The 25,030-nt window shown below is 42.7% G+C and overlaps 1 protein-coding gene and 2 non-coding genes across 3 annotated transcripts; 2 read left to right on the forward strand and 1 right to left on the reverse strand.

Annotated features, from left to right (window-relative positions):
* The first annotated feature begins 1,590 nt into the window (after positions 1–1,590).
* LOC103204681 (butyrophilin subfamily 1 member A1-like) lies at positions 1,591–9,803 on the forward strand. Its single transcript, XM_007949886.1, has 7 exons — positions 1,591–1,669; positions 1,922–2,269; positions 6,595–6,876; positions 7,696–7,845; positions 8,583–8,603; positions 8,698–8,724; positions 9,130–9,803. The coding sequence occupies exons 1-7, from the start codon at positions 1,591–1,593 to the stop codon at positions 9,801–9,803; spliced, it is 1,581 nt and encodes a 526-aa protein (XP_007948077.1).
* An 8,883-nt stretch (positions 9,804–18,686) lies between these two features.
* On the forward strand, positions 18,687–18,769 carry TRNAL-CAG. Its single transcript has one exon. It is a non-coding gene; the product is annotated as a tRNA-Leu (tRNA).
* Positions 18,770–24,866: 6,097 nt separating this feature from the next.
* Positions 24,867–24,940, reverse strand: TRNAT-AGU. Its single transcript has one exon. It is a non-coding gene; the product is annotated as a tRNA-Thr (tRNA).
* Positions 24,941–25,030: the final 90 nt, after the last annotated feature.

A 25,030-nucleotide genomic window follows, 5' to 3' on the forward strand; every position in this document is an offset into this window, starting at 1 on the left:
AAGACTTAATGCATGAAGAGTCCCACAATCTTAAAATGGTTATATGAAATATATGAGCTTAAATGTACTATTGTGGCAGTTATTGACAATGTCTTGAGTTATGCAAAAAGCTATATTGAGGCCATCCTGATTCTCCTTTAATGATGTACCTAAGCATTGAATGAAAATGGAAATAAATATACCAAAATATGAACAGAAGTTATCATTAATTTGTGGCACTATGGGTGATTTTCACCTTTTTTTTTTTTTTTCCCTTCCTCCTTTTGCCATAACAGTAAGAAGTTTAACCAAAATAAAGAATTATAGGCCTCATGAGTTGCTTCAAGAGAACTTTGGCAAGGAGGCATTGTTGGGGTCCTAAAAAAAGAATCACACCTTGTGGACTGCTCATTCCCAGCCGACCTTTAAGTGTGGCCTCTGATGGCGTTACACCCACAAATACAGCAGCTTTAGTAAGAAGCTAAGAAGACCATCAGCAGTGAGTTGGAGGCTACTGCTACGTTGGCACCCCGCCCTTTCATTTTTCAACCCACAAAAATAATAATGGAATAACAACTTACCCTTAGGTGAGTCCTTACTATAGGCTTTATGTGCTTAATTTTATTTAATCCTCCCAACACCTCTTCAAAGAAGGTATTACTAATAATATTCTCATTTCAGGGATAAAAATACTAAGCCTTGGAGAAGTGAATTAACTGGTCTAAGGTCTTACCTCTCATTTTAGTGTTTCCTTGGTCCTCTTCTCATTTTATCCCCTTTTATTTAGCCCAGCTTATTAATGTGTACCCCAATATCTGAGCTGAAAACCACAAATCCACGGATACTTCCACTTCTCTGGAAAACTTTTTTTTTTCTTTTTTTTTTTTTCAAAATAAGTACACCAGGGTACTTGGAGGCAGGCTTTCCTGAGAGGTCTTCCCCCTTCCTTTTCCTGTTGGCCTTTAACTTTTGCCCCTGAGGCAACAACCAGCTTTTTCACTTGGTAGCAGTAGCTCCCTGGTGACTTTTCCTCCAAGACCATCAGGTCAGTATCTGAGATTACTCTCAGTTCTCCTAACAGTGAATGACTAGGGGGTATTCTTCTCTCCTTTCTGGTTCTAGGCCCTCTGTTCTTCAAACTCTTTAGCTTTCTTCAGATTCCCCTCCTACATTTTCTCTTTTCTCCTCCAGTTCATTTCCTTGGTTGCTTGGACCATTCCTTTATCTTTATCATTATTGTTAAAAGCAAATATGAAATTATAGTATTTGAAAGAAGACTTTTTTTTTTTTTTTTTTTTTTGCTCATTTATACAATCCACTAATGAGTACTACTATGCCACACAACTCCTGTCTCCAAAGTCTCTTTTGGGGTTTTAAGGATCATTTTGTTGTTTCAGATATGCTTGATCAAACTTAAGGAGTTGGGTAGGCAGGTGCTGATGGCAGAGTAGACTGAAAAGTCAGACTGGGGAAGAAAGAAGAGAAGAGACATTAGATAGCATATGGACTACAGAGAGTCTGCAGAGCTTGTAGTAATACCTACCCACTCATCTTCTAGACTGACGTTCCAGTGGCCTCACACCAATATTTTGCTGCCCAGAAAGGTTGGAGATGACAATCTTCCCAAACTCTTGCTTCCTCAGATGTCTACTCACCCTCATTTTCCTCCAGCTTCCCAAGCTGGATTCAGGTAGGCCTGCCTTCTGTTTCTCTCTCTTTATATCTGGCTTGTTGGATTGAAACTTGTTTACAATAAATGTAAATAATTTCATGTGGCTCTCTTTAGCTACCTCCACTGGGTCCAAATGGACACCCCTGTCTGTTGGAGGAATTAGAGAAACAATGCAAGGGATTCCACCTTTCTCATGAGCTTAGTCTGGGTCTGCTCTCAACTGCCATCTCCACACATACCCTGTCCCTTACCCTGCTGGTTTTCGTGCAGCTCACTTTGATGTGATTGGACCCCCGGAGCCCATCCTGGCTCTCGTGGGTGAAGACATCGACCTGCCCTGTCACCTCTCCCCAAATGTGAGCGCTGAGCACATGGAGCTGCGGTGGTTCCGAAAGAAGATCTCACCTGCGGTGCTCGTGCATCGGGACGGCCGACAGCTGGACAGAGAGCAGATGCTTGAGTACCAAGGGAGAGCCACACTGGTGAAGGACAACATCACTGCAGGGCATGTGGCTGTGAGGATCCATGGGGTCAGGGTCTCTGATGATGGGGAATACTGGTGCTTTTTCAGGGAAAACGAAAACTATGAAGAGGCCAAGGTACAGCTCAACGTGGCTGGTGAGTAGACGGGTTTTAACTTTCTACGGTGACTCCCATGTGATACATATTTTCCTATAGATCAAATTACTTTGGGTTACTAACTCAGTTCAGACCATCTGCACCACCCAGGAACCCTTAGATTGAATTGCTTTGGAAACCATCAGATTCATTCTCAAAATTCCTTAAGTTGGAAGCAATTGGCAGACCTGTGAGATGGGTGGGAATAGGGATTGAGTTGGGAGGGGCTGAGAGCAGCAAAACGTCATTTTTGTACAGCTTTATTTCACTTCTCTCTCCAATTATAGAATAAGCATTTTTCCATGTTATCATTTGAATAACTATAAGATATAAAGGTTGTATAACATTCTTTTCTACAAGTACACCATAATTTACTTGATCAAGTCCCAGATGTTGTTAGGTCTGCTTGAGTTGGCTCCGACTCATAGCGACCCTACGTACAACAGAACGAAACACTGCCTGGTCGTGTGTCAATCTCACAATCCTTTCTATACTTGAGCTCATCATTGAAGCCACTGTATCAATCCATCTCGTTAAGGGTCTACCCCTTTTTCAATGACCATCCACTTTACCAAGCATGATATCCTTCTCCAGTGAGTGGTCCCTTCTGACAACATGACCAAAGTAGATGAGATAAAGTCTGGCCATTCTCACTTCTAAGGAGCATTACAGCTGCACTTCCTCCAGGACGTATTTGTTCATTCTTTTGGCAGTCCATGATACTTTCAGTATCCTTCGTAATACCACAGCTCAAAAGCATCAACTCTTCTTCAGTCTTCCTTGTTCAATTCCCAGAATAGGACATCTGACTTGTGTCTATGTTTCACCATTACTATAAGGCTGTGGTGAGCACTTCCATTGCATATTTTAAAGCTACTTTATAGATTGGTCTCTAAGGACTGATCTCCTGAGGTAATGGAGCATGATTGTTAACATTTCTGATCCACCTACAAATGGTTTTACTTTTGTTTCTTTTTTTGCTCAAGCCAAAATTCAGGGTGAAACACTGAAGAAGATAGTAGGCATTCAGGAGAAAAGTATACATTGAAGCTTGACTTACCCACTTATGAGTGAATAGCATCAAGCCACTCTCTTTCTGAGCCACATTTCTTAGTGTAAAACTGGAGAAATGCCTGTTGTTGTTGTTGTTATGTGCCGTCGAGTCAGCCCTGACTCATAGCGACCCCTCCTTGGGTTTCCAAGGCAGTATCACTACGGAAGTAGGATTGCCCAACCTTCCTTCCGAGGAGTGGCTGGTGGGTTTGAACCGCCAGCCGTCTGGTTAGCAGTCAAGTGCCTTAGCCACTACGCTACCAGAGCTCCCGGAGAAATGCCTATCTGGCAGGATTTTACAAGAATTAAATAAAATTAGATAATATATGAGAAACTGATTTGTGAAATCTAAAAGTATTACATGCTTGTAAGATATCACTGGGTCTTATTGTTGTTGTATGCTATCCAGACTATTTTTCACTCATGGTGTGGTAGTTAAAGTTATGTGTCAACTTGGCTGGGCCTGGTTGAGTGGCTGGGCTGCTGGTGGTAGTTATTCCCCATGATGAGACTGGCAATCAACTCCATGGTGGGATCTACCACAAGCAGCTGAGTAGCTGCTTTAAGGATGTGGTCTGCTTCGCATACACAAGAAAAGCTTTGGGAATGGTCTTTATCTTATGGCATACTTGGACCCTGCATGTAGCTGTGTCATTGTTCAGAACCTGCCATGCTCTGTCGACCTTGGGACTTTCAATGGACTTGAATGAACAGCCTGCTGTGTGGTTTGGTCATCGGGACTGTACCTTTTTACTTGTCAACCTTGGGCTTGTCAGTCTCAGCTGCCAGCAGCTGTCTGAGTGAAGAAAAGTCTCTAGCTTCAGTGGGCCAGGAGCAGGAGGCAGAGCTGAAGCCCAAGGTTGAGTGGCTTTCACCCAGCCCTCTAGAGGCTGGCACTTTGAACTTGGATGTGAAACCTCCAAACTGTAAGAGAATAAACTCCTGTTTGTTCAAGCCATCCCATTTGTGGTATATTCCTCTCAGAGCAGCACTAGGTAACCAGAACACGTGGTGACCCCATTCACAGGATAGAACTGCTCCACAGGGTTTCCTAGACTGTAATCTTTACTAATTTTTACTGTGCTTTCAAATGTTCTAAAATATGGAATATACAAATATATTGCCCTTCATAGATATATTAAAATAAAATTTGAAAAATACTTGGGTGAAATCTGGGCCCTGCCTTAGAACACAAAGCTGCCTGCTGCAACAGCATGTATAACTCACATGCTTTCATTTCTAGGAAGAAGTATCTTGAAAGTTGATTATGAAAATCTTGAGATTTGCTAGCATAAAACTCTGGTTCTTATTTTTTTTTTTTAATTGTGATTTGATTGAAAGTTTACAGAGAAAATTTATTTTCCATACAATAATTCACACACATTTTGTTTCATAACATTGATTGCAATCCCCATAATGGAATAGCTCTCTTCCCACTTCCTCCCTGTGGTTATCTTTTCCCTATGTTCTTTTTTTCCTATGCATTCCTTCCCTCTGAGCTATCTCCCTGTGCAAATATTGCCCTTCTGATCTCCTATGGTTGATGGTTCTAAGGAGTGTACCTACCTGGTACAGCTGTCCACCTTATATGCCTATTGTTTGGCTGGAAGCCACAGGAGTGAGTTCAATTCCAGGGCCAATGGATAGGGGTTTCAGCAATCTCTATCAGACCAGTAAGGCTGGTGGTTTTTATGATTTAGAGTTTTGTTACACATTGTTCTCTCACTCTATCCAGGATATCCTGCACTGATCCCTTTCCAAATGGTTGACAGTAGTAGCCGGGCACCATCTAGTTCTTGTCTCAGGGTCATGTAGGCTGAGGTTTGCATGGTGAACTAGTTTCTCGGACTAATTGTTTCCATGTGTCTGGTTTTCTTCATTCTTCTTTGCTCTGAATGAAGAGAGACCAATTATTGCATTTTAAATGGTCACTTGCAAGCTTTTAAGACCCTATTTGTTACTCACCAAAGGAGGATGTAGACCATTGCTTTTGTGTAGGATGTTATGCCAGTTGAGCCTGATGTTCCCAGTGTGTGGTTCTTACCTTTTATGAGTCACACATATCTTTGAGAATCTGCTGAAAGCAACTCCTTTCATGGGATGAATATACATTCTCACATATCCATGCAAACTTGCAATACGGAGTTAAACCAATGGTTGTGGACATGTGTTTAAGGACTCTACCCTGCAGTTCAGTGTTTTCCTGTACTCTGTGGAGTTTTAAGAAAAGAATTGGGCAAGACAGATAGGATAAGGACCCCTAAGACTATGGCCCCTAGTTACCCTTCAGATCTGAAATTAAACTCACTCCTGTGGCTTCCAGCCAAACAATAGATAGGCATGTAGGGTGAACATTTTTTTTCTTTTACATTGGGTAGATACACTGCTTAGAATAATCAATCATGGGAGAACAGAAGGGAAGTGTTTGTACAGAGAGATAGCTCAGGGGTCAGGAATGCATAGGAAGGAAGGACACAGGGAAGAGGTAACTACAGGGAGGAAGTGGGAAGAGAGCTGCTACATTGTGGTGAATTGCAGGCAATGTCATGAAACAAAATGTATATGAACTGCTGTATAGAAAATTAATTTGCTCTGCAAACTTTCACCCAAATCACAATAATTTTTTAAAAAAATAGATAGGATAAGAAGCTTTTGAGTTAATTTATGTTTGACTATAATTGTGTGAGGGAAAATAAGGTTGAAACCATTTAAAAATTTTTCTAAATCAGTGTTACAACTAAAAGGAATTTAAATTGTTAACTATGACCTCAGTGCAAAGACCCTCTAATTTTCCTTTTCCCTGAGGATACTCTGTTCATTTTTAAACATCCAGTCTTAGTTCTCCTGCTCTTCAAAGTCTTATCTTAATACTTCCAACCACAGAGTACCCTCCTATCTCTGAAGTTCCCAACAAAGATCACTTTCTGGTCTCTAAGCCATTGGCCCTTCCTACTAGCTGAACAAGTACCCTTCATGTGTCTCCATCAAAATTCCTGTCCACCTTTCAAAGACCACCTTAAATGCTGTCTTTTCTTTAGGGGTGGGACCATGATTAGATTCCAACATGACACCCTTCTCTGATAAGGTGTGAGAAATTGTATCCATTGATACCTCAGTTTGATTGCAGAACAAAATATGGAGATGAGTCCCTCCTAATCCCAGTCCCCTTGTGTTTCTGTCTGTCCGTCTTTTTCAAACTATGAAACACTGTATTTATAAGGCTTCCAGAAAGGTGTTCACTAAAGGATTAAGATCAGTTCCTGTCTCCATAGCACTGGGCTCTGATCCTCACATCCATATGGAAATTCAAGAGAGTGGTGAGATCCGGCTGGAGTGCTCCTCAATTGGATGGTACCCAGAACCCCAGGTGCAGTGGAGAACTTCCAAGGGACAAAAATTTCCATTCACATCAGAGTCCAGCACTCCCGATGAGGAAGGTCTGTTCACCGTGACAGCATCACTGATTATCAGAGATAACTCCTTGGGGAATGTGTCTTGCTGCATCCAGAACCTCCTTCTTGGCCAAGAGAAGGAAATAGGAATTTCCATACCAGGTTAGTGGAACTAATGCTGGATTTTTATGTTGACAGCCTCAAGGCCACACCACCTGGGACACTTGCCCAGCCGTAACCTCATAGATAAGAGTTGTGCACTTTCCTCACCTAAGCTCCTGCCTGCCCACTTGAGGAAGTTCACCAACTTCACCAGAAGATTACAGATTCTGAAGGCACAAGCTCTAGATAGATCTCATAGAAAGCGAAGATTTTCCGTCTTGGGAGATACATCTTAGGTAGAAAAGCCTTGTCACTAAGGACCTTTCTAATCCAGAATCTTCTATCCTTAAGTGAACAAGAAGCCTAAATTGATTTTCTGCTTTTACTGTTTCTACCTTTGACTTCTCCTTGTTAGGTTGCAAAGGTCCTCAGGGAAGCAGATCCTCTCCTATACTCCCCAGGTTCAGACAGAAACCTTGCCTTATTCTTTGTTCATTATTTCACTTCCGTTATATTATACACACAGGTGTCATTTTCCTTTTCTCATTTACTTCCCTTATCCCCTTGGCTCCCCCCTGCATTGATAATTAAGGAGGAATTTCCAAAATAACATGAATTGATCAGCTATACTCTTTATTTCATAAATCCTGTCCCACAATAACTCTTGTTCATCTTCATTTCTACCCTTCTCTGCTGTCTTCTACCCATGTTCAAAATTTTTCTGAAACGCTTAGCATGGCATTAAAGCCACTATTTTGCCATGGGAGGAGTAGGAGAGGTCCAGATCATCCCTTCTTATAACCCATTTTGGAATCAGGAGAGAAGCTGGACTTGCTCAGAGTTTCTCAACAAGTGTTCTTGTTGGGGATTTTGTTTCAGCTTCCTTCTTTCCAAGACTGACTCCCTGGATGGTGGGTGTGGCTGTTATTGTGATGGTTCTAGGACTTCTCACCATTGGGTCCATATTTTTCACTTGGAGACTACACAGGGAAAGAGCCAGAGAAAAGAAGAATGAATTCAACCCTAAAGGTAAGTCTCAGAGTCCCAGGCTACTCGTTAGGAGTGCTTTGGAATGGTGTTGGATCCAAGCCCTTTAGGATGACTTCTAGCAGGAAAAGATTTGATTCTAGATTCAAAGTTGGAAGCAATTATAAAGATCCCCTCCCCCCCAAAAAAAGATCCAGAAGTCACAAACATTCAATATGATGAAGAAAAAGACAGGGGTTTGGAGCACAAGCAGAGTTAGAACCAATTCTAATTGAGATGTTAAATCTGATGTTTACCTGCTATCCACCCTCAGACCATATCCCCACTTTTAACCAAGTTTCCTAATAGCAATATCTTATTATTAAAGGTGGGAGCTCTAGTGGCATAGTGCCTAAGGCACTTGACTGCTAACCAGAAGGCTGGCAGTTCAAACCCACCAGCCACTCCTCGGAAGAAAGGTTGGGCAATCTACTTCTATAGTGATACCGCCTCGGACCCAAGGAGAGGTCACTATGAGTTGGATATGACTCCATGGCAGTGAATTTTTTTTTTTTTTTTATCATTAAAGGTCTCATCTCAAGCCAGTTGGAACTTCCTGCATATTTCTTAGAAAACTAAATAAAAAGAAAAAGAAATCCTGTTCTTGATTTATTGATAATGTTTCAGTACTCAGGTTATCATGAATGAAACAGTTCCTCCTTTGTGTGTTTCCCACATCAGTTTTATCCCCTCCTTCATATCCTCTATAGGACATTGAGATATTTCTGTTTGTTTTCCAGAGAAACTACTGGAAGAGCTCAGTAAGTTCTGTTTTGTTTGGCATTGTTTTACCCACAAGGTTTTCCTTCTCTTGCTCTATAACCTGTCAATGACAATCTCCCTCTTTCATTGCAGAATGGAAAAAGGCTACATTGCATGCAGGTGAGTGGCTCTAAATTTCTCAAGGACTCTGAGGCTCTTTGCTAAGGGATTCAAAGCCCTATGATACTTGGAAATGAAAGCACTAACACCATTTTTGTGATGAGTATAGGAAGGGGAGAGATGACACCAAATGGCCAAAGTGTTGAACTTTTCTTGACAGCCAGAACACTAACCTTTCAGAAAGGAACCCATTAGATACTGGGGACAGTCAGCTCTTACGTCATCTTGTGGCTGTTGATGAGGGAGGGAGCCTGGAGGTGATGGAGACAACTGAGCAAGTCAAATAGTTCTTCTCCTCAGGAGACCTCTCAACTTCTAAAATTGTGTTCTATTTGAAGGAAGAGGGGTACATCCTGAACCCTCTAATATTCACTGACCTTCAAACTCCTCTCTCTCTCTCTCCAGTGGATGTGACCCTGGATCCAGATACAGCCCATCCCCATCTCTTTGTATATGAAGATTCAAAATCTGTCCGACTAGAAGATTCACGGCAGAAACTGCCTGAAAAACCAGAGAGATTTGACTCCTGGCCCTGTGTGTTAGGTCGTGAGGCCTTCACCTCAGGAAGACATTACTGGGAAGTAGAGGTGGGAGACAGGACTGACTGGGCAGTTGGAGTGTGTCGGGAGAATGTGATGAAGAAAGGATTTGACCCTATGATTCCTGAAAATGGGTTCTGGGCCATGGAGTTGTATGGAAATGGGTACTGGGCCCTCACCCCAATTCGGACCCCTCTCCCATTGGCAAGAGCCCCCCACCGGGTTGGGATTTTCCTGGACTATGAATTAGGAGACATCTCCTTCTACAATATGTCTGATGGATCCCTTATCTATACTTTCTCCAAAGTCTCTTTCTCTGGCCCGCTTCGGCCCTTCTTCTGCCTATGGTCCTGTGGTAAGAAGCCCCTGACCATTTGCCTAATCACTGATGGACCTGAGGAGGTCACAGTAGTTGCTGGTGCCCAGGATCTTTCTAGGGAGATTCCACTGTCACCCATTGGGGAGGACTCTGTGCCTGGGGATGCAGACACCCTCCATTCTAAACTGATCCCTACTCAACCCGGCCAAGGGACACCTTAAGGACTATCCCAGCTCAGCTGCTTTCTTTTGCTCTAACTCCTCTGCCTCATCACTCCCTGAGGCTTCAACTGTCAGTTCACTCAACTCCTGTTTCTTCTTGTTGGGCAGAGATAAATTAGGCCTGGGAAGGTTGTGTTACTGCTGCTCCTAGAGAGAGTGGGATATAAGACCTTCCAAATCTGTGGGAACTCTGGTGCCTAAGACACTTGACTGCTAACCAAAAGGCTGGCAGTTCAAACCCACCCGCCACTCCTTGGAAGGAAGGTTGGGCAATCTACTTCCGTAGTGATACTGCCTCGAAAACCCAAGGAGGGGACAAAAACCCAAGGAGGGGTCGTTATGAGTCAGGTCTGACTTGATGGTACATAACAACAATCTGTGAGAGCTCTGGTGGTGTAGTGCCTAAGGCATTTGACTGCTAACCAGTCAAACCCATCAGCCACTCCTCGGAAGGAAAATCTCGGTCAATCTACTTCCGTAGTGATAAGGCCTTGGAAACCCAAGGAGGGGTCACTATGAGTAGGATCTGACTCAATGGCAGTGAGTTTGGTTTTTGGTGTTCAGAATCTGTGTCTGCACCAATACTTAGGGGTGGGATGGGATGTGACTCTTAAACTACTTAAGTAGTCTCCTATCTCTTGAGACAAGATCCTATCAGGAAAGACTTGGAGGAAACTCAAAGAACAGCTCAGGAATTGACATGGGATTAGATTGGCATGGGTTTATGACAGAAAAAATCTTGGTGTCCAGAATAGGGGAATGTGGAAGAACAGTAGGCAAGCATAAAACCTAAAGGATGTTGGGAAGGAAAGATCCCAGGCTGAAATTTTATAAAGCAATTTGAGGTGACACCGAAACCAAAACAAAAAAAACAAAGTCACTGCCATTGAGTCAGTTCCAACTCATAGTGACCCCTCCTTGGGTTTCTGATGTGGTATCTCTACAGAAGTAGATTGCCCAATCTTCCTTCTGAGGAATGGCTGGTGGGTTTGAATCACCAGCCTTCTGCTTAGCAATCAAATGCCTTAGGCACTATGCCACCAGAGCTCCCAAGGGGTCACCAGGATGGAGGAAACTGAGGTAAACCCCAGGACAACAATGAATTCTAGAGTTTTGGGGGCCTGTATGTCAAATTTTCAGTGCCATGTCCTACAGGTGGAAGAGACAGTCCCTCCTTCTGTGGGATCTAGGCTATAGGGAAGAGGGAATAGATAGGAGCTGGGATAAGCAGGGATGTAGGGTCAGGAAAAAGTGTGACAGAGGAGAGAATCTTGGACAAAACTCAGTAGTCTGCATAGTCGTTCCTCAAACCCTGTTTCCCTCTCTGCCTCCCCCTGATTCTTGCTTGCCTAGAGATCAGTCCATTCTCAATTTGTTAGCTCCACAATGGTTCCATTCTCTTCTTTCTGATCTAGCCTTTTTCTATGTCAAAGTCATTTGTAGGAATCATCCTTTAGAAATATTACCACTTTATCAGCCAGTCTCAGCCTCCTGCCCCCTCAGCCCTCGCCCAACATCCAAACCCTTCAAACACACCTTCAATTAGCTCCAACTTCGATCCGTTTCCACATGGTGCCACTACCCACTCTCTCACCATCCACCCAGCTTTCTTACCTGCTGCTTCTCAGCATCCCCAAATGCTGCTCATTGTGCTCAGGGCAACTGGAAATATGATTGCACCTATTTGTATTTGCCCCTGGACATTTTCCTGGGGTTTGTCTCACCAATGGACTGAAATTTATCCAGGCTCCTACTTTCTCTTTTCATTGTATTCTTCAGTTTCCTGGATAGATGTTGCCCACGGTCTTTACCTAATAAATAATTTTGTCTGGTTGCTGAAAACAGCCTCTGTATCTTCCTTTCTTCATCCCAACAATTAGAGCTGAAACAAAAACAAAGGACAGAAACCTGTGAACATGGGAAAGCAGCTGGCAAACGCAGGCCCATTTTATCTAGTTCAAGACCTAGCCCAGCTCCTGATGGCAGGTGGGCATAGATCAAGAGGACCCAACTACTTAGGAAAAGGTCACAATTCCAATGGCTATCCTCAGCCTCTGTTTAGTGACAACTCCATTTCTACCACCAGGAAGATAACTTGACTCCTGTTTGTGGGTGAATGGAGCCATCCTTCAAATTAACTGTACTTTTCCCAGGAGGGGGAATTGTTTGAGGTATCTTCAATGGTAATGCTTCATAATCAAAAACAAACAAACAAACAAAAACTTAGGTAATATTTGGAAAACACCATCCCACAAAGGAGGTTCTTTGGATTCCTGCTTAAAGGCCCTTCTGGTTCAGTGAGAAGCCCACTTGATCCTCTGTTGCCTGGAATCAGGATTAGGAATAATCCTCCTCAGATAGGGTCTGACCTTAATGCAATTCAGCCTGCCCTGCTGCCCAGTCACCATATGGTGGGAAAATCATCTTATATTTATGCTTCCTACTTAGAAATCATCCCCCCCCCCAATCACATTTCAATGAAAGTATTACTAGATCGTTTTAAAATGAAATTGCATACTGGCTTAGAAATCAGGAGACCACAGAAATTTTCTTCTCAGGAGTTAAGATGAAAGGATAATTGAACTAGGATGTGAAGTGACTGTCAACATTTATTCCAGGTACCTCCTTTCAGAGATGAGGAAATTGAAGCCATGAAAAACATCTAAGATAAATAATATGTGACCAAGTCAGGACCGGAATGCCAGAGTCCTTGCTACCTGTCCAAAACATCTTCCATAAGCAAGCCACTGTTGACTAAGAGGACAGATTAAGTTAATCTGGGGGCTGGAGCTTCAGAAAACTGTTTAGAGAAATTACCAAGGTTGGACCCATTGGATCAGGGATTCATAATAGGTTTAGGTTGGCATCATAACATGGTATCTTCTTCCTGCACCTAGAACCTGTACTTGGAGAACTAGAGAGAAAGGGCCCCTTCCTACACCATTTCACATATCTCCAGCCCCAATATCCTCTTTTCCTTGTCCCTTCCTCCCACCCCTCCCACTCCATACTGTACCCTTTGGAGGACACTATCATTTATCTTTGATTGTGACTAATTTGTAATTTTAGAAAATAATTTTTTTAAAAGTCAAACTTGGAAAGCCCAGGCAGTTGTTTTAACATGTAATGTGTATCCAGAAGGGGAATTCTACTACCCCAATGCCCGGAATAGATGGGGTTGCCACAGGGACTCTTCTCTAAGACTAGAGATAAAAACACAGATTTTAATCTGTTCTGTGACCCATCCCCTGTCCTGCTTTTCTTCCTGGTCACTTGGCACAGTGCCAGCTAGTTATGAATTGTTGTTGTTGTTGTTGTTAAGTGCCGTCGAGTCATTTCCGACTCATAGCAGCCCCGTGCACAGCAGAACGAAACACTGCCCGATCCCACGCCAGCCCCACAATCCCAGCTATACTTGAGCCCATCGTCGCAGCCACTGTGTCAATCCATCTCCTTGAAGGCCTCCCTCTCTTTCGTCGACCCTCCACCCTACCAAGCCTGACATCCTTCTCCAGGGAATGGTCCCTTCTGACAACATATGAATTCTTAGGGGGAAAAAAAAAAAAATGCCCTCCTTTTTCCCCCTGGCTTTGGCCTCTTTGCAAGATCCACTCCTGAGAAAGAACTTATCTGATGACCTAAGAACCTGCCTTGAGGCTCCTTATCCAGCTGGCACCAGCTCCCAGAACTTTCCTGACTAGAAGACTTGGTTAGTCTCAGTAGTTCTGACTTAATTTCTGATCTTGTACAAAGCAAGTAATGTCTCACCTCCAAAACGTCACCAAAACCTACCATAAGATTTCAGAAACACCTGAAATGCCTTTTTGTCCCCACTGCAAATAACTAACTAAAGTATATACTAATAAAAAAAAAAAAATACTTGTTGATTCTGACACATAGTGAGACCATACATAGGACTGTCCTCAAAGGATATCCAAGGCTGTAAATCTTTACGGAAGCAGACTGCCACATCTTTTTCCCGTAGTGCAGCTGGTAGGTTTGAACCACTGACCATTCAGGTAGCAGCTGAGCTCTTTAACCACTGTGCTCTCTCATACAGTACGCTCCTGTTAATACTAGTAAAAAAACCAAACTGCCATCAAGTTAGTTCAAATTCATAGTGACCTCTCCTTGGGTTTCTGAGACAGTATCTCTATGGAAGTAGATTGCCCAATTTTCCTTCTGAGGAGTGGCTGGTAGGTTTGAACCACCAGCCTTCTGGTTAACCATGAAATGCCTTTGGCACTATGCCAGCACCAGAAGCCTGGTAGTTCAAACCACCAGCCACTCCTCAGAAGGAAGATTGGGCAATCTACTTCTGTAGTGATATCACCTCAGAAACCCAAGGAGGGGTCACTATGAGTCGGATCCAACTCTACGGCAGTGAGTTTGGTTCTGGTTTCTGAAAATAACTGGATTCCCTCTGGCAAACCCACTCCTGGCTTGGTCTTCCCCATCTCCTTTAATAGCTCTAGCATTCACCCCATTTCTCAGGCCGAAAACAGAGGTTGTTGTTGTTATGTGCCATTGAGTCAGATCTGACTCATAGTGACCCCTCCTTGGATTTCCGAGGCAGTATCACTACGAAAGTAGATTGCCCAACCTTCCTTCCGAGGAGTGGCTGGTGGGTTTGAACCACCAGCTTTCTGGTTAGCAATCTAGTGCCTTAGGCACTACTCTACCAGAGTTCCTTAAAAACAGAGGAGTCAGCCTTAATTCCTCTATTTATCTCATTCCCCACATCCATTGGCAATCCATTAGTAAGTCCTGTCAACTGTGCCTTCAAAATATGTTCTGTGATCACTTCTCTCCTTTTTCACTAGCTCCCTGGTAGTAAACTATCATCATTTTTCACTTGGATTTTTGAAATGGCATCTGCTTCAACCCGAGCCCCTTATGGTCAGTTCTCTATACAGCAGTTACAAAAGCCAAAAACAAACCCATGGCTATCAAGTGGATTCTGACTCATAGTGACACCCATTGGGTTTCTGAGATGGTAAATCTTTACAGAAGTAGATTGTCCAGTGGTTTTTTAAGACAAATGCTATTACGTCACTAAAGTCCTCCAATATCTTTCCAGTGCAGCCAGGATAAAACTCAGGCTCCCAAATATGGAAGGCCTACCTATACCACCTGGCTCTTAGCTACCTCTGCAATCTTATCTTGTTTCATTCTCTCCTTACTTCCTTTCTTCCAGGCACAGAGGGTTTTGTTGTTCCTTTATTCTTGTGTTAAGCCCTTTTGCTCTTGTTATTTCCCCTGCCAATCTCCCCTCTCCCTGTATATCCCATCCCTCATTTCATTTGGGTTTCTACTCCAATGCCTTTTCTGTAAAAATAGCACCTTACTTCCAACCCAACTCCACCATTTTCTGACTCCTTGCCTTACTTTATTTTTCTTCAAAGCACTCCTCACTTCCTGAAATTATGTTTATTTGTTTTCTTTATTGTCTGTCTTCACATAGAGGCAAGTGTCCAGGAGAACAAGAACTTGGTTTCGTTTGCAAAGCAAACAAACAAAAAGTGCCTGGCACATATTAATTACTCCACAAATATCAACTGAGAGATTAAGTGAACAGTGTGCTCCAAGCACAGGGAAGTTCTGGAGGTCATGGCAGATGTGGTTGACCTACCACAGACAGATGGTTGCTGAGTGTTTTCCAGACACACATGGGTGCAGTGATTAAAGCATTTGGTTGCTAATGGGAAGGTTGGCGGTTGGCAAAGGTTTATAGTCTTGGAAACCCTACGGGGTAGTTTATTCTGTCCTACAGGGTCGCTATGAGTCAGGATCAACTCAACAGCAGTGGGTTTTTGTTTAAAGTGATGTGATGAGACCGAAAAGCTGGTCATCTTCATGGGGCAAAGCAAAGACACAGTCCCTCTACCATGTGGTACAACAGCAAACCAGACCCACTGGTAGTGACGGCAGGCCTCTCATGTTTTTAATCACAATACTTCCTTATTCAAATATGCATATCCATACTCCTGTAGTTGAAACTCCTCATGGTCTCTCCCTCTTTCTCTTTCGTTGCTGTTTGGTACATCCATTCTCGGTAGATCAACTTTGTGAATGAAGAGGTGAAAGAAAATTCTGCACTTCTTAGTCAATCAAGAACTGCCATTCCTTCCTGTAGGCAAATTTTCACTTTCTCTGGCCCTTAAAATGCTTCATTCTCTGGTTTTATCTTGAGGCTGACAGTACATTCCTCCCAGTGCTAGGTTCTGCCTGAGGCCTCTTCCCACATTCCTCAAGATAATTATGTAACAACTGACCCTCTTGTAGAACACAAATAAACAGGAAGCCAGCAGAAGGTATTTTGAGATAAGCCTGGGTGGAACTGGTCAAAAGCGGCCTGAGCTGCTTCTGCTTAGCCACTCAGGTGCAGTGTGGAAAAGCTTCACCTGAAAGTGAACCTTTGAGAAACACACACCCCGGCAGCCCTGACTCTGCACCCCACTAATGGTAATTGACTCTTAGAATGCAAACATTTTCCATGTCATCAAATGTATATGCATGGCTTCTTTGTTTCAAAGTGTATTAACCTGTTGTTTGGGAAGAACTCAAGTTGAGGTGGATTCCTCCAAGTTCCTTGCTTGTGCATTTGAGATAAACACACTCTGCTTTCTTCGCCTTGGTATTCTCCTTATTGACTCATCAGCCACCCAGGACTGGACCTTTTCGCAGCGTTTATCTGCAATAGTCTCATGATGACATTGAGGGTTGCTGGACTCCTAAAACTGAGAAAGGTTATCTGCATCCTTAAGACATATATTTGTCTTCACAAAATTCCTCCCCACAACCACTCCAATAATCAGAGTTTAAATCTCTGTCGACTGTTTTTATCTCCTACGGAGAGTGGGCTCCACCATTTCGGGATCCAAGGAACACCTTCCTTTGGCTGTGGTCATCTCTGGCCACCTTCAGTAATTCACAGCCAGACACTCCCAGTGGGGACACACATTCACTCAGATTTACAAGCCTCCATTGAAAGCAGTGCTTTTGACTGCTAACCAGGAGATAGGTGGTTCAAACCCACCAACCACTCTAAGGAAGGCAGACTCGGCAATCTACTTTCATAAAGATTTACTGCCCCAGAAACCCAAAGCTGGTCACTGTAAGTCGGAATCCAATAGATGGCAGTGAGTTTTGGTTTTAAAACATGGATCCGTGTTTTAAACATATTTTGGTCACAGCCCTGTACCACATATGCCTGAACACGGTTTTGAATGTGGTTGGGCTCCGATCCATTAAAGAAAGATTCACACTTTTTCTAAAACGCTAAACCCCGAAACGATGGTCTCAAGCCTGGATACATATTAGAGTCACGTGGAGGTTAAAAATACAATTCCCAGGTGCCATCCTCAGAAATTCTGATCCAATTGGTGTAGGTTTGAGAAGATGTTGGTATGTTTTAAAATCTCCCAGGAGAGAACACTATCCTAGAGGATTATGAAAGGCATTATTTTTATGCTCTCAAATTCCACCTCCACCTAATGTCAGACAGTTTCTCTGTTAAGAATAATAGCATTATTGTACTTCAAGCCAGTGGTTCTCAAACTGGAGCTTACATGAGAATCAAGTGGAGGGCTTACTACACGGATTGCCAGATCCTATACCCTAAAGTTTCTAATTCAGTAGGTCCAATTAGGGCTGGGGAGCTCTGGTAGCAGAGTGCCTAAGGCATTTTGAATGCTAAGCCGAAGGCTGGTGGTTCAAACCATCAGCCCATCCTTGGAAGGAAGACTGAGCAATCTACTTCCGTAGAGATACCACCTCGGAAACCCAACGAGGGGTCGCTATGAGTCGAATAGACTCGAAGGCTGTGAGTTTGGTGGGGGTTTTTTAAAAACTAGTTCCCTGGGTACGGGAATGCTGACGCTAATAGTTCTGGGGTGCACTTTAAGAAGCACAGTTTAAGCCAAGGAATTAAGCGTTGTATTTCATCAATTGAATTCATGGTGAAACTGGAGGTACATAAAACCAGTTCCTCACGTCCACTGAGGCGGAAAGTCCACAGAGGCGGGAAGATTTGTCTAAGATCCTTAGGCAGTTAGTTGACTCGTTCTAGTTCTGTTTGAAATTAGAACTCAGGTTCCCTGACTTGCAGTCAGTAATATTCCGACCACAGCATCCTGAATACTAGTATCTGTTAACAAAACTTTAATCTCACTTTTACGTATATTTAGAAGAGTGACTGCGGTAAAGATTTGCTATCGAGCGCCCCTGCACTGGGTTTGGTGAATACAGAAATCACTCACATTTTTGGCTTACTTATAAATACATTTTAAAAAAAAATCTATTGCAGTATAACACCCATACAGAAAAGTGTACAAATCCTCGGCGTACAGATGGATGAACTCAGCCCAGGGAGGCCACCCCCTTATGTCCTTTCAGTCGCTGGGGTAACCAGCATTCCGCAGATTTTAACCTAGAGAGAACAGGAACGAGGGGCGGAGTTATAACAAGTACTTGAGGACTGGGCCTCGGAGTAGCAAAAACCGAATAGTTCTAAAACCTCCTATGAGAAAGTGTAAATTTAAGCAAAATTTCAGTTTTTTAAGCAAGTCAATTCAACATGGGTGAGATTATTTTAACTAGGATTCTGTCCAGGGTAGGGAGAAAACGCCCTCATTCTCCTCGGGTACTCAGGCCTGAAACGCTCCGCTCGCCAAGCGAGCTTGGCGCCGGGACAACGCCAGCTCTATTCAGCACTTCCACCGAGGTCAGCGCCTGGAACTGTCAGCGAAGTCGCAGTTTCGCTTTTAATCAAGGAATTGGAAATTTTTGAGAAAAAAATAGTAAAAGAAGAAAAGAAGAGAGAAATACATAGCATTTAGTTGAACACAGAAGTATGTCTTTGGCAAGACCGCTTCTACTTAAGTCAGGATGGCCGAGCGGTCTAAGGCGCTGCGTTCAGGTCGCAGTCTCCCCTGGAGGCGTGGGTTCGAATCCCACTCCTGACAACCCTTTTACATTACTAAGGACATAATGCCTCTTAACTTTTCCAACATCTTACTTTCTCCTACGTGCCGACCGTGAGATGATCCCTTTTTCAAAAACTTTATCCCACCTTCGGAATGAAAGCACTATTGTATCTGAATGATGAACAGAGAATCAGCTATTGATTTCATTCATTTTTCTTTATTTCTCTATCTCCGTTGTGCGTCCTTCTGCCACCTTCACGTGAAAAGAGCTGAATGAATGTTACTCCTTGGTTCGTGGCCCATTACTATCACTGATGCATTCAAGACCTTTCTCTTGTTTTATTTATTTATATATTCCTTTTTAGTTCACTTTCTTCAATTTAATTTCTATTCCCTATTTTCATATGAAATTATTGGAAACCGCATTCTTTTATTTCTGTATATTTTTGTAGAACGTGTATTACTGATTTGGACGTATGCCTTTTTTAATGACAAAAATGGCACTGTGTCGTATGTCTACTTTTACTTTATTCGTTTGGTACCACAGTTTTGAGATTTATCTGTGTTGTTGTGTGTACATCTAGTCCAATTGCTTTTAATTCTCGTATAGAAATTCTCAGTGTGTGTTTACACTCCAATATTGGATCCAGAACCTTGAGACCACAAATAATGAATGGTTCTATCAATGAGTGCCCCATTATGACCTGTGTAAGATTTTATTTGAGATACAAAAGGAGTAGAATTGCGGGTCATGGGGTCTGCCAATCTAACTTTGTAATTCAGAACAGGAGATCCATGGAAGATGATTTAGATACACAGAAGAAGGTTATGTTTTGTGACACCTCCATAAATATCCCTAAAATTCAAGTTTCCTGATATTCAGCCTTATCTTGAAAATTACTAGCTACAGTTACAAATATTAATATACAATGTTTCTATTTTGAACTTATGTTCAAATAAGGCTGTTGAATATTATTTTTACATAATTTACTGCAAAGCCCCAGCTAATTAAAAAAAAAAAAAAAACAGGTAACCAAGGTGACCCAATTTTGCCCTCACTGTTCTTTTTTCAAAAAAGAAATTCAATCTAATATGAGGTTACCAAAAAAAAAAAAAAAGAAAAGAAAAGAAAAAAACCACTGCCATTGAATTAATCCTGAACATTGGGTTAATCTATTTTATGATCATTGATATTCAAAATAATTTTGTCCTCACTTTCTCCCCTAAGTTCTTCAAAACTCACAGAAAGAGTCACACATATGCTGAAAGAAAAGTGAATTGGTATGACTTCAAAAGACTGTCATCAATGATTGAAACATGATTTTAAGTCTCCACGTATGCCCTGGCAACATATGAGAAAGGAGGAAATGGCTTATAGATCAGGGACATATGAGGAGTATTCAGAGGTGCCTAAAGGGTCACCAGCTTGATCCCATGCAATTCAAGTTGCCTGGGCTAATCCTTGGAATTTGCCACTTATGAGTTGTATGACCTTCCAGGCAAGTGATTTTACTTCCTTGTGTCTCAGTGCTCTTTTTAAAATAAAACATCAAACTCACTGCCATTGAGTCAGATCCAACTCATAGCAACCTGCAGTGAATTGCTTGATGTGGCCCTTCTAGCCATTGTCCTCCATTCTGTGGTGTTTCATAAATCCCATTATCTATGCCTGTTTGGGGTGGTGTGGTAGTTAAGGTCAGGTATCAACTTGGCTGGGCAGCTGGTAGTAGTCATTCCCTATAATGACTGGCAATCAACTCTGTGATGGGATTTAGGTTAATTCTGTTGGGACAACACAAGTGGAATGTATCTTGAGTCCTGCCTTGCTGGAGGGTATAAAAAAAAATCACCACCCTTAGCTTCCCGGAGGGTTTTTACCAATGAATCTCCTGGGAAGATTGCTCGCCTCTTGCTCCAGCTTTGATCCTTGGCTTATCGTCATCTTACCCCTGGATTTGGGACAGCAGCCGCCGTCTGATCTGCTGATCAAGGTTCATCTAACCCCGAGAGTTGGGAGGATCCGCCAGACCTACTCACGGACCTGGGACTTGCCAGCCTGCCAGCCTCCACCACCACTAAGTGAGACGAACCCTTGGGTGTCTGTGAGTTCTGTGAGGCGTTACAGCGAAATTCAGAACCCTAAGACTGGGGAAATTACTGGGAGGAGGAGGAGGGGTTAATGTCTGAGATGATGGAGTGGCATGGTAGTTTGGACATTTGGGACATCTTTGACCTCCGCCTCATGGGGACCAGCCTCGTGCTGATCTTTCTAAGAGAATTTGTTCAAGCACAACCTTTCCTTGGATTTCCAAGACAGTATCACTCTGGAAGTAGATTGCCCAATCTTCCTTCCAAGGAATGGCGGTGGGTTTCAATCACCAGCTTTCTGGGTAGCAGCCAAATGCCTTAGGCACTATACCACCAGAGCTCCTTTCTTTAAAATAGAGGAAATAATTTTATCTTGCCTCAAGAGTCCCCTATCCACTGTGAGTTTGTCATATTGTGGTGGCTTGCATGTTGCTGTGATGCTGGAAGTTATGTCTCCAGTATTTCAGATACGAGCAGGGTCACCCATGGTGGACAGGTTTCAGCAGAGCTCCCAGACTAAGGCAGACAAGGAAGAAAGATCTGGTGATCTACTTCTAAAAATTGGCAAATGAAATTCTTATGGATCGCAGCAGAACATTTTCTGATTTGTTTGCTTTGGACACATCATCAGGAGGGCACATTTGCTAAAGAAAGACATCATGTTTCGTGACATAAAGGGCAAACGAGGAAAAGTGAGATCTTTGGTGAGATGGATTGCCCCAGTAGCCATAATGATGGACTTGAACATGTGGGTCATAATATAAGGATGGTGGACTGGGCTATGGTTTGTTCACAATGAGTCAGAGTCAAGTTCATGGCAGCTATTTATCTACCTCAGAAGTATTCTGAGAGGATTACATAACTACATATATGGCTTATAACCTTCTGGTTAGCAGCCAAATGCCTTATCCACAATGCCACCAGAGCTCCATATATATTTGGCTTAGAAGTAGCCTAGAAAATAGGAAATAATTGATAACTGTTATTTATTTATTTGCTATAATTGAGCATCTGCTGTTTGCCAGGCCCTTTGCTGGATCCTGGAGATATGGTAATGAACGGGACTGATACAGGTTGGTGGCAAAAACAGATATAAACCCAGTAAATGCATGTTGTAGTCTAGGATGTAATGGGAAACACGATATTTTCCAGCTCCTCTTCCCCGTAGAAGAACCTCAGTCACGCAGCTAAAAGCCCTGCTTAATCCATCATTCCAAATACCTTCCTCATCTGCCTTAGTTGTAACACATGGTCTTTTTGAAAGAAAACGTGAAACACTTGATATTTATTGCAGTGCAGTGAATTGCTTAACATGGCTCTTCTAGCCGTGACCCATTGCCATCAAGTTGATTACGACTCATAGCAACTCCCATTGGTAAATCTTTGCCAAAGTACATTCCTTCATTTTCCTTCCGTTTAGCAGTCAAATGCCTTAGTCTCTATGCCACCAGAGCAAGCCTCAATGACATGGATTGACACAGTGGCTGCGACAATGGTATCAGATACAGCAAGAGTTGTGAGGATGGCCCACGCTGAGGCAATGTTTTGTTCTGTTGTACCTACAGTCGCTATGAGTCAGAAACGACTCACTAGCACCTGAAAAAACAAGTTACCTGTTTAGGGTTGGATATATCTTGAGTCCCCGCCTTGATGGAGGGTGTGACTCAAGAAACTGCCCTTAGTTTTCTTGAAGGTATATATGTGAATGTTCTGTAAAAGTTTGCTCTCTTGCTCTGGTCCTGCATTGGGTTTCTCATCATCTCGTACCTGGACTTGAGACAGCAACCAGTCATCTCACTTGCGGATTTGGGTTTGCCAGCCCCTGCAATCATGCGAGTGAGGAGAATCCTCCAGTCTTACCCATGTGACTTGGGACTTGCCAGCCTTCCAGCCTCCACCACATGAGCTGTTTCCTTGGCAGTTTGTGAGTTCTGTGAGAAGTTACAGCAAATACTTACTTACTGAGGGAGAGTACTGAGGGGAAGAGGAGGAGTTGATGTTAGAGATGATGGAGTGGTACAGCAGTTTGGAAAAGTGAGACATTTGGGACATCTTTAAACTCCACCTCATAGGGACCAGCCTTGTGCTGATCCTTGTAAAAGAAAGAGTTGAGCAGATAGGGATATCAGCTATGGAAGTCAAGCCCATCTGTGGTCTGCGTGAGGTCACAACTGATGAGACTGCCTAAGGATCTCTGGGTTATCTCCAGGCGAGAGGACTTTGAAGATCTGCATAATCCCACCCCCTAACTGCTTCCATTTATAATGTTCTCTTTCTCATCTCTAGATCTTTATACACACCATTTCCTTTGCCTGGAACACCTCTTGCACTCCATTTCCCTGGCCTAATTTCTTTCGCCTGGATAAGTTCAACTACTCCTTTTTGGCTCAACTTGGGTGTCACTTCTTCCAGGAAGTCTTCTCCCAACTCCTGCTATCTCATTCAGTCTGAGATAAGTGTCCAAATAGGGCCTATAGCATCCTACACTCCCAGTGACCTGACATCCCACTGTAGTATAATTGCAGTTGAATTATTTGCTTCATCCACCCCACCAGCCTCTTTAGGGCAAGGCTCATGACTCATGCCTGTGTAATTAGCATGGTTCCTGCCACATAATATGCCCTCCACAAATAGCCACTGAATGAATATACAATTAATTCAAACAATTCAAATAACTCCACTGCATTTCCACATCGACATAAATTGCTTCCACGACTGATACATAGAGAGTTAGGAAGGCTTTTAGGCTTTTGGAAAAGATGGTGAGACTCCTCACTTGGAAAGTTCTATGGCTTGAGTAGCCAGTACCACTACCTCAGTGGTACAGATGATGTAGTCTATTGAGGGCCAGTTGGCTAGAAGTAACCGAGTAAAATTGAGTTCCTGGAGGTTGAGAAGGACAGCTTAGGTAAGTTTAGTCACAGGATCAAGTAGTGGTTAGTGTTGATATTTGCACAAATGACCCAGCTTGCCTCACCATTTGAGAGTCTTTACTCTGCGTCTGGAAAAAAAAAGCTTTTCTGAATTGAAGATAGAAAGTTCTGGTGAAAAAGGTCTGCCTTTCAATTGCTTATAGAGAAAAGCGAGAAATTAATTTGCATAGTGGGAGGGAAAGTCTCCCTAAAAGTAGAATTACTGCTTGAGCTACTTTTCAAACTATTGGGGCATTTTGTTACCACAGATAGAACAAGAGATCCTATTCCCACACTTGACAACTTATTGGGATTTGAGTGAGAGGACTGTCAACAGTTATAGCAAACTAACATTTCTGTAACCTTGTGTTTCTATGAGAAGGCCCTCAGCTAAAATCCCTGGTTTCTTTCTCACTTCTCACTTTCTCCTCCTTCTTCTTGGAGAGTTTGAGAAAAGGAACCTCAACCTTCCTAGACCTCTGTCAGTCTGCCTGCACTTGCTGTGGGCTTCAAAGATTGTCTGTTTGAGTAGACAACCTACTCTATGATATACAATCAAATGGCTGTTTCTCCCTGCCTTTTTCCTGCCTGAAGTCACAGTGACAAATACTTATTTCCTCTTTGATTTCCTTTCGAAAAAAAAAGCTAAGCAAAAGGCTTTTTAAACAGTTGGATCATAGCTTGTTTTATATGGTTAGATTTTAATCGGCGCTATTAACTGTCAGGGCAGCCTTCTCAATAGCACATTTATCAATCATTGCTCTTTCTAAAAACATTGCCTGCAGATTGTCCGAGTGCATTAGTTTGGAATTTCTCCATAAAAGAGAACAGAGTGACCAGAAGTTCTGGTGTTGCTTATAATTTATATTTGATGGTTTTGCCGTGTGCTTTCCCCAGTTCCTTTTTTACATTCTGAAAAAAATAAATATTACATATGGAACAAAAATGCAAGAAATACAAAAATTCTTTCTTCTGAAAGAAAAGTTTATCTTCTCTCTCTTTTCTAAACAATGAGAGAGAACTAAACTAAGATTCATAGAAAATACTTATCTGAAACCCCGTAACGTAAAGCAGCTTTTGTTACTACACCTGATACGCCACCCATCCTCTCCGTTAAGGCCAGGAAAAACCACAAAAGGCCCCGCTGGGATTCGAACCCAGGATCTCCTGTTTACTAGACAGGCGCTTTAACCAGCTAAGCCACGGAGCCAGCACGCCAATAACCCTCCTTATTCACAAGGAAAAGGAATGATGTTTGCATCTGGTCTCCGTTTATTTACTTTCTTTTATTGAATATATA

The sequence above is a fragment of the Orycteropus afer genome, unplaced genomic scaffold, assembly GCF_000298275.1.
Source record: "Orycteropus afer afer isolate SDZICR_OR568_19922 unplaced genomic scaffold, OryAfe1.0 scaffold00255, whole genome shotgun sequence".
Taxonomy (NCBI): Eukaryota; Metazoa; Chordata; class Mammalia; order Tubulidentata; family Orycteropodidae; genus Orycteropus; species Orycteropus afer.